The following is an 8,935-nucleotide window of genomic DNA, read 5'->3' as shown; positions in this document are numbered from 1 at the left end:
CCCCCCCCCCGACCCCAAGCTGCATGCTTATCCCCTTCCAAATCCCCGGCCCAGGGTTTGCCGGTTTTCCCTAACGTCTGCTGAGGGCATCTGGCGCCATCCGGGCCTGACCAGAGTGGTGCGCGCGGCTGTGCAGAGCCGGCTGGGCCCCGCAGGAAGGCGAGCGGGTGGAGGTCCCCGGTAGCTGCCAGGGTGGGGCCCAGGCTGGCAGGAGCGCATCTAATTTGCCTAAAAAGAGCCCAGGGTGGGGTTCAGCCCCCCGTGAGCCCCAGAAGAATCCTCAGTTCCTGTGACTATTGTTGACGACAGGGACCCGCTGGCTTAAGGCAGTAAAGGTGCAGGCATGAAGGGGAGACAGAAGTCCCATGAAGCATGAAGTCCTTGGTGGCAGGGGCTTGAATTTGGCTCACAGCACCCTGGCCTCCATGGCAGGAAGGGAAGCAGACCGCTGGGGCAGCAGGCTCGTTCTCCAGAGGAGGGGCGCAGTCAGTCCCTGCAGGGGTGCTGGGAACGCATCTCGTGGGCCCAGGCCCCTCCACGGTTCGAGCGCCGGCCGCCCAGCCCCCTGCTCCAGCTCAGGCCCCATCGTTCCCAGAGGGACCCAGGTGCCCCCGCGCCTCTTTTTCTAGCTGCTCCCTCCCTGACTCGTCGCAACAGCAAGGCCTGGGGCCAGGAGTTCTCTGCGATGCTGTCCGAACCCAGAGCCCGCCCCCCTGGCTCTGCCGCCTCCCGGCGCAAGGTCGAGCTCCCGTCTTCTGAACCCAGAGCCAAAGTCTTCCTTGTCTGGCCGTGTCCTCTGGGCCAAGAGTAGCCCCCGTGCACCACATGCGGCTAGGACGGCTCTGGCTTCTGAGGAAGGACTACTGTGTGGGGTCTTCCCTTTATTTTGCAGAAGCAAATTCTGAGGCTGACAGAGGTCCAGTGACCTGCCCAGGGCCCTTAGGGTATGACAGACAGAGTCTTCTTATCCCACACCCTTCTCACCATAGTCCACTTCTGGGAGAGCTGCGCCTTGAATGCCTCCATGGAGAGGGAGCTCGCTGCCACGTGAGGCAGCCCCAGCCATGGTTGTGAAGTCTCAGTGCAATTCCTAGAAGAGCTAAAATCTTCTTGCCCATAATTTCCACTTCTCCTTCCTGCTTCTGCCCCTCACATTGTACAGAGTAGGCCTGGCTCCAGCCTTTGGGGCCGGGTGAGTCTTTGGGGCGTCTGGGGTTTGGGGTGGGGTGCATTGTCAGGGGTCGAGTGGCATCTCTGGCTACTGCGGCAGGACCCAGGATTGTGGAGATCCAGATGGATGCTGGGCCAGAGTGAGTGGCAGCTCCCGCTCAGTTTGATTCTGGAAAGAAAAGATTCTATCTCTGAAAAGGTGGAGAGATAATGTCTCCCAGGAGAGAACCCTGCTGGTGGAGAGCATGGGCTCTGCAGGCCGGAGCTGGAATCTGGGTGGACGGCAGGGCTTGCGGAACGTGGAGGTGGGGCCGGGCGGGATGCCCCTGGGGAGTCGTGTCCCGCGAGCCTGAACCCCCAAAATGTTCAGCACGACTTGCAAAGTAACAGTGCAACCGCGTGACTGTCAGAGGGCCCCTCGACCCCACGCACACCTGCTGGTGGAATAGAGGCCAGCCCCCTTGGCCCAGGGAGGCCAGCTGGATTCATGGGGTACCAAGGGACCAGAGAAACTGGGGTTCCCCTCCTGCAGCCGTGTGGCCTGACCGAGGGGGCCCAGCCCTGTGCACAGACACAAATCCCCGGGCAGGGGCCCCGAGGAGCCGCGCTGCATAAATCCCGTTGTTCGGAAGGCTCTGTACTCCCTTAGGGGCCATCGCCAGTGCGTACTAGTTATTTATGCCTCAGGAATGAGGGGGTGGCAGCGGCAGCAAGCTCACGGCCTGCTCAAACATGCCCTCTCTAAGTGCTCTGATAATTGCAGCCATGGGGCCCCGTAAATCCAGGAGAGATCACCCTGTCAGCTCAGCAAACGCCGCCGTCTCGTGGGCAGGGAGGAGAGGTAGATGCTGGCCCTCCCGTGGCACTGCCCAGCCGGCGTGGAAAGGCACTGGCCACCCATAGGCGTGGGGCCCATGGCAGCCCCGCCTCCCAGTGGCCCAGCAAGGACCAGGCAGCCCTCTGATCTGACCCCCTACCGCACAGCGGCTGATGGCAAGGGTGGAGGCCCAGAGATGTAGAGCTCAGACTGGCGGCCGTGGGAGCTGGCCTGGCGGAGGGAGGCAAGGGCATAGGGCTCTCCCCCTTCTTCTTGCACTTGTGGGCGTGGAATCCTCTTACTTATTGGCGTCATTGTCAAGGTTGGGCCCGCGATCGCTGTTTTTAGAATTCTGCACTTTGAACTTGAACATGGAGCCCAGATCCGGGTATTCTAGTAAAGCTGTGTTTTCTGTAGCTGGTCCTGAAGGGACCGCCTTGGGGTGTCCCCGCTGGCAGGGGTGGGTGTGGGTCCAGGACTGTGGCAGGATGAAACGGACTGTCATGGGGCAGGAGGGGGGCTGTCGCTGCCTACCCTGGTCTGGAAACTTCCATCCCTCCACCTGCCTGAGGATGTGGTACAAACCAGCCGCCTCCACGGCGGGTCGTGCGTGTGCCCAGGAGCTGGGGAGCCAGAGCGGGTGTGGCGGGTAAGGCCTGACCCCGAGAGGTGCCCCGTCCCCCTCTCGCTGACATGCGCCTCTCTTGTGCCCCCAGACGAAGAAAGGGTATCAGAAGACGGTTCTGGAGATCGACACTCCCAAGGTGGAGCAGGTGCCCATCGTGGACATCATGTTCAATGATTTCGGTGAAGCGTCCCAGAAATTTGGATTTGAAGTGGGGCCGGCTTGCTTCCTGGGCTAGGAGCCGCGAGCCCGACCCCCGAGAGCAACCTCGTGACCTCAGCGCGCCGTCTGCGGGCGTCCTGGACAGTGAAGGCCCCTCGCCCCTCCCCCGACCTCGTCCGCGCGGCTCCGTGCCCAGCCAGACCCCACACCCACAGAGAGCTAAGGGGAAGGGCTGAGTCCCCTACCCCGGAGCCGAGTCACATGACCTAGACGGCCCGCCACCACTGGGCCCCCCACTTTCTCAGGCCCCTCCCGTCGCCACCACATGCCACAGGGATGGGCGGGGGCCACACTTTTGCCACGGAGCTGGCCGACCCGTCGCCTGCAGGGAGGGGTCACTGGGCCGGGGCGGGGGAGGGGGCGCAGTATTCGGAGATCACTTTTTTTTTTTTAATTCAACTTGAAGATGTGTATTTCCCCCGACCTTCAAATCATGTTCTGAGGCAAGCCTTGTCAAGGTCGTCCCCGCCCAGCCAAAGCCTCTGTTTTCAACTACACGATCCATTCATGGGCCAAATGTCATTCCGCATGTGCCTTTCCTATGGATTCAAGGTGCTTTCGTTTTTGTGAGTTTTAAGTAAATATTTGTATTGTATTGTCATAAACGTGCAGCGTCCCTGACTTTCAATCATGCACGGGAACCCAGCTTCAGCCCCACCGGAGAGTGGGGACAGGGGGTGGGCAGTCCCATTCTGGTGAGAAGCGAGGTGCCCCCGGCCCCACCCGGGCCTAGAACGTGCAATAAAGCGGAAGATTGCCCGGGGGACACACGGCCGTTTGGCCAGCGGGCGCCACGTCCCTCTTCACACAATTTTTTCATCAGCTCTGTAGGGTTTTTTTAATGGAGAGGGAGAAGAAAAAAAACAGAAGAACTTTATGCTTTGCCTTTCCTTCATGCACTTAGATTAAAACGCAGGCATAAATTAATTTTAATTGCTTCCTTTCTCCAGTCTTCTTCCCGCAGAGCCTAATGGGAGTATGTCCAGGGCAGGGAACCCACACTCTCTGTAGATGGTCCTTACGTGATAATTGGTGCTCACTTTACACTTGTCTTTTGTGGTGCTATCTGTTCTAAGGTCTCCTTGAAAGGCAACGCGGGGGTGCGGGGCCGAGCCGCCCCCTCCCGCCTTCCGTGGACCCGGTCATCACCCCCACAGTGCGGGTCCCTGCCAAGGACGTAAAGGTAGACGTGTGCCTCCTTCCTTCCCGCTGGGCCCACGCGCTTCTGCGCCCGCGGCTCACGGCGAGGCCCGCTTCCATTGTCAGGCTGTGCTTCCGTGGCTTGAAAACACACCCACACAAGTAAAAGCTGCCCTGCACTGTCCGTGCTGGGACGATCGCAGGCTGTATCTGGTTGCTGAACGTTTGGTGCTAATTTCTGTGTTTGTGCCGAGAACTGAATCAAAGCTACGTGTGCGTCCCAGCTGGGTGGCCCGGGCGGGGCCTCGGTGCCCGGGCAGGGGGGCCGCAGGCTCTGCGGGTGTCTGCAGGGCTGCCGCAGGGCCTTCTCCCCACAAGAGCGATTTGGATTTCCATCCACAAGCATCCCGGGCTCAGGTCTCGGCCGCAGCGGAGCACAGGGCTGGCGAGGCTCCATCTCGGTTCCGTTCCTTCTCCACGAGCGAGGGCCAGGGGCTGCCTTCCGGGGGCGGAGGACCTGATGGCCCAGCGAGGACTGTCTGTCCCTTTACTGTGAAAAGCTGGCCATGCCCTTTCCTTCCGCGATGGGGGAAGCAGGTGGGGCCCCCGGGCCCTGCTCAGCCCCCTCGGGAGGAGATGTGACAGGCTGGGTGCTGTCCCCTGCCCACCCTGGCCCGCCAGGGAGACCACAGCAGAGAGCCCCCCCCCCCCCGCCCCGGGCAAAACGAAATCACCCACTAGGATTTCCCGAATTCTCGTGGAAACTGAATCTTGCTGTTGCCAAAGAAAAGCCTGGCTTCAAGGTTCTTTCACGCCTGGGATGCTGGCCCCCCGCCAATGGCGGCCACGCCCGTCTCTTCCCAAGCAAAGCCGTACGCCAGGGCTGCCGAGCGGTGCTCCGTGGGTGTTGTCTAGGTCATGTGATTCCGTTTTGACCCCTCGTCCCTCCCGAGTCCGCCGCTCTGTCCTCCCCATCCTGTGGTCCCTTTAAAGCTGTCGTCATTTGTACTGAAGTCAAACGTGTCCCCTTCTCCCCAGGCCACTTCGCTACGGTATATTGCAATAAAAAATACTTCTTATATTTGCAGAAATTCTCCTGGCGTAATTCTTATTCTTCTTGTCGATACAGCTGGTCACTTGTTGCTGGAAAGGGAGAAGCATGAGCGTCTAAAAACCCACAGAAAAGGTCTGAGACGTTGGGCCCTTTAAAATACAATGTCCAATGACACCTGTCTCTTGCCCAAAACCCCCCTAGACACGTTCCTAAGTTTTACCTGTAAGGCCCAAGGAGGGGTGTTTTAAAATATTTTAAACCTGTGCGACGGAAGAGTCCTTGTAAGAGTTTTTCAATAAATCAAGTCTGCTGTTTCCACCGTGAACACACGTGGTTGGCTGTCTTCTTAAGGGCCACAGGGCCATCCCCTGCACTGAGCCCCTCCCGGTGGCCGCGGAGAGCAGAGAGCGTTTCCCCCGGAAGACGCAGCCATGGGCCTGTCCTGGACGGGGCTATTCCCTGGGGGCCAGCAGGATGCGCCCAGGTGCCAACTCTGGGGGTGCTTCAGGGTGGCCAGGCTCATGCGGGCCCTGGCACACGTCCCCGGGGCTCCCTCCCCTCTCTGCTGTCCACCTGCTCCTCCGGACCCCACTTCTCAGCCCGTTGGAGCTGGGCGGGGCGTGGGGCTCGCCCAGCCACTGACCGGGAGCTTCTGCTTCGACCTGGCTCTTCCAGTCTGCAGCAGGGGCTCCCTCCTGGGAGCGCCGCGTCCTCAGCGGATCTGGAGGGGTCCTCAGCCCACCGGACATGAATTTGCAACAGAGTGAGAGACACACATTTGTTGCTTTAAGCCAGCGACGTCCGGGATTGTTACTTCCTGCACCAAAGCCTGGGCTGGTGTTTCTTAAAGTGGGGTCCTCGGGCTGGCAGCACCAGCATCACCCCTCGGGTAGAGAAGCACGTTCTCGGGCCCTGCTGCCGACCTGCTAAACCGGACTCAAGGCCTCAGGGGCCCTGCCGCGTGCCCCAGCTCGACACCCACTGGCCCAGGCCGTCCGGAGCTCCGTGGGCTCAGCCCCTGAAAGTGGGGCGCTCCTATGGCACAAGCACGGCGTCACTGATGGCGGGCGCACAGCCTGAACTGTCATCCGGGGACAGAGGCTCCTGCTGTCTGCTCCCCGGGGCCCCTTGCAGCCAGGCTGTTCCTGAGGGAAGCAGTGGGAAGTGGAAGGGCGGTGGCCAAGCTGGTCGCTGGTGACCGCGCTGCAGGGTGTCCCGGGGAAGAGGAGGTGGGGAGGCCCAGCAGGGGGACAGGGACCCCCAGGGCTGGAAGACGAGACACCCGTTTCTGAGGATCAGCGTTGACACCAGGAAACACTGAGGGACGCACCAGGCACAGCTCAGCTGTCACCCGTGTGAGCAGCTCATCCTTTGCTTGGAACCTGGATGTGGATTATGAAGGCTCCAGACGCACGACGGCGATGACCACTCAGGGTGTGGCCCCTCGGGCTGGACGGGTCTCGGGAGGCGGGGCAGGGGAGGGGGGCAAGCCACGCGCGCCGGCACCCGGGGGGAGGGGGGAGGACACAGGCTGCCGGCTGAAATCCAACAGGCATGAGGCTGGTTACCCTCTGTGACAGGGCCCCCCACAGACAGAGCCAGCCTGGCCTGAAGGAGTCGGTGGCGGGGACTTGCGGGGACCCTCGGGCCCAGGAGCTGCACCGAGTGCCCGAGGGGTGGCTGACGGAGGCCTGGGGGGGCCTGTCTTCCCCCTCTGAGGCAGGGCTCTGAACTCAGCTTCAATGGTGAGCAGACAGAGCCCGTGGGGAGGGCGAGGGGAGGGCAGTGACGGAGAGCGGGGGTCGGGAGTGAGGCCCGCCTGGGGCCCCTGCCTCCCTGTGCACCTCCCTCACCCAAACCTGCCCAACAAGAGCACCTGCCCCTCGGCCAGGCTCAAGCGAGAGAGCCGGCAGGTGGGGACGCGGCCCTGAGCCCAGAGCCAGTGATGCTCGCGACCGGGCGTCCCCGGGATCAGACTCGGGCCCCCACCGTCAGTCCCAGAGTTTCGTCCACAGGAGCTCACCAAGCACCCACAGCGGCCACCCCTGGGCGGGGCCCCCTGGAGAAGGGAGTCGAGAGCGCCCCGGCCTTCACTCCGGTCTCGGGAGAGAGACACGAGCTCTCGTGGAAGTGACAGTGGCCTGGACCACGGGGGCTCGAGCGTCCACAGCTCAGTGTCTCTCCGGGGAGCCCTGGATGGGTCGCGCGTGGACTCACGGGACTGGGTGGTAGCTGTCCTTCCTGGGAGGGCTCCTGGAGAGCCATGTCCCTGCTGCAGGAGGGGTGACATCTGTCCACATGGGAGAGAGCAGGTCATTGTCTGCTGCCTGGAGCTGGAATTGTTCGAGCTTCCCTTGTTGGGAAAGTGTTCTTAGTCCCCTTATTCCAGCACTGCTGCCCCTGCAGGGGGAAGGGGGGGAGGGAGGGAGCGAGGAGTGTGTGTGCACTTCCTGGGAAGAGGCATCTGTGGCTGCAGAGCTGGGCTCCGGGCTCCGGGCATCGGGACATGGGTCCCTCCATATCTGCCAGGGCCCTTGGCCCCCAAGAGCCGAGCCTGGCCCCCCTGCCGAGGACAGACCCCCCCCACGTGGACAGGAGGTGGGTCACCTGTGTAGATGGGCGCGGAGACACCGGTGGTCAAAGCCACCTGCCCAGCAGGGACCGGGAGGGCTGGGAGCCTATGGATGTCTATGGAGTGTGGCGTCTCCCGGCCCTTTCCTTCTGGTAAGGGTCTTCCCCCGGGAGCCCGCTCCCCTGTCCGTGTTCCTTGCCCCACCTCCCCCTCTCACCTGCAAGAGGTTCTACCACAAACCAGCATTCATTCATTCATTCATTCATTCAGTGACAGTTTGTTGGCTGAGTGCCGTGTGCCAGGCTCTGGGGACAGCAGAGGCGTCCTGTCTGCACGGAGCTCAAGTCCCAGTGGAGACAGCCGTGAGCAGACACAAGCGTGAAGCCTGTCAACAGGGATAGGTGCTCAGGAAAACTAACACGCAGAAGGGACGAAAGTGTACTTTTTTAGAAGCATTAAAAAAAAAGGTATAAAGTGAGGGAGAAAACGTGCGCCCGTGCAGGGGTGGGGGTGGTGTGTGGCGTGTGCACGTGTGTGCGTGTGTACGTCGCGTGTGAGGCGGCAGGACTCTTGTTTGTTAGGCCGGAGCCGGTGTTGGTGGCCGCCCAGGTGAGAGGTGAGTGTGCAGGGGCCGCGCCGAGGACAGCTGCGGTCTGGGCATTTCCAACGTGGGGTCCGCAGGACTTTGCCAAGAGGCAGGAAGCGAGCAGAACGGGACCCAAGGGGGACGCCGGCTCTGGACCGAGGCGTCACGCAGACACAGCTGTGGCATGGCCAGAAGTAGAGTGAGGACAGCTGGCTCCGGGGCCCGGGCCCAGATGCTGCCAACCCCCAGCACTGAGAGCCCCTGTCTGCCCATCCGTAAGCCACGTGACACGGGAGTGTCCCTGCTGCTCTGTGACTGGAGGTCCCTTGGAGCCGGAGGCAGGCTGCCTGTGTCTCTAAATGGGGAAGGGGCTGAGGGGACAGGAGGTTGGTTTCACAAACTGCTTTGGGCCCTGGGGGAGGGGACCACTCATGGTTATGGGAGGAAACGGCCCAGACCTGGGGCAGGAAAGCAGGGGAGGGTCTCAGGCTCATCCTCACTGAGAAGGGGCCTCTGCTACGGCCCCTGAGCAGGGAGCCTGCGCATAAGGCAGCCATTACTGTGTGCGGAGACAGCGTGGATCATTCTGGTGTCCCCTCTGGTGTCTGCTCGCTGGAAGTTCCCTAAGCTGCCTGTCCATTGAAATCACCGGCGCAGCTTCCCAGAGCTACACACGCCACGTGCAGCCCAAGACCTTCTAGTCTGCGTGGAAGCGAGCAAAGCCCAAGACCTTCTTTTTTTTTTTTTTT

General features: G+C 61.7%; 1 protein-coding gene across 2 annotated transcripts in view; it reads left to right on the top strand.

Moving 5' to 3' along the window:
* The window catches only part of COL5A1 (collagen type V alpha 1 chain), a 143,430-nt gene extending 138,077 nt beyond the window's left edge, over positions 1–5,353 (top strand). For both annotated transcript variants that reach the window (XM_039255152.1, XM_039255151.1), the window contains exon 66: positions 2,704–5,353. In XM_039255152.1, coding sequence (XP_039111083.1) covers positions 2,704–2,850 — 147 coding nt within the window. In that variant the 3' untranslated portion in view covers positions 2,851–5,353. The remainder of the gene's footprint in view (positions 1–2,703) is intronic.
* The last annotated feature ends 3,582 nt before the right edge of the window (positions 5,354–8,935 follow it).

Source organism: Hyaena hyaena, unplaced genomic scaffold (genome assembly GCF_003009895.1).
Source record: "Hyaena hyaena isolate Hyena2069 unplaced genomic scaffold, ASM300989v1 scaffold_511, whole genome shotgun sequence".
In the NCBI taxonomy this organism is placed as follows: Eukaryota; Metazoa; Chordata; class Mammalia; order Carnivora; family Hyaenidae; genus Hyaena; species Hyaena hyaena.
This window is presented reverse-complemented; position numbering and strand designations above follow the sequence as displayed.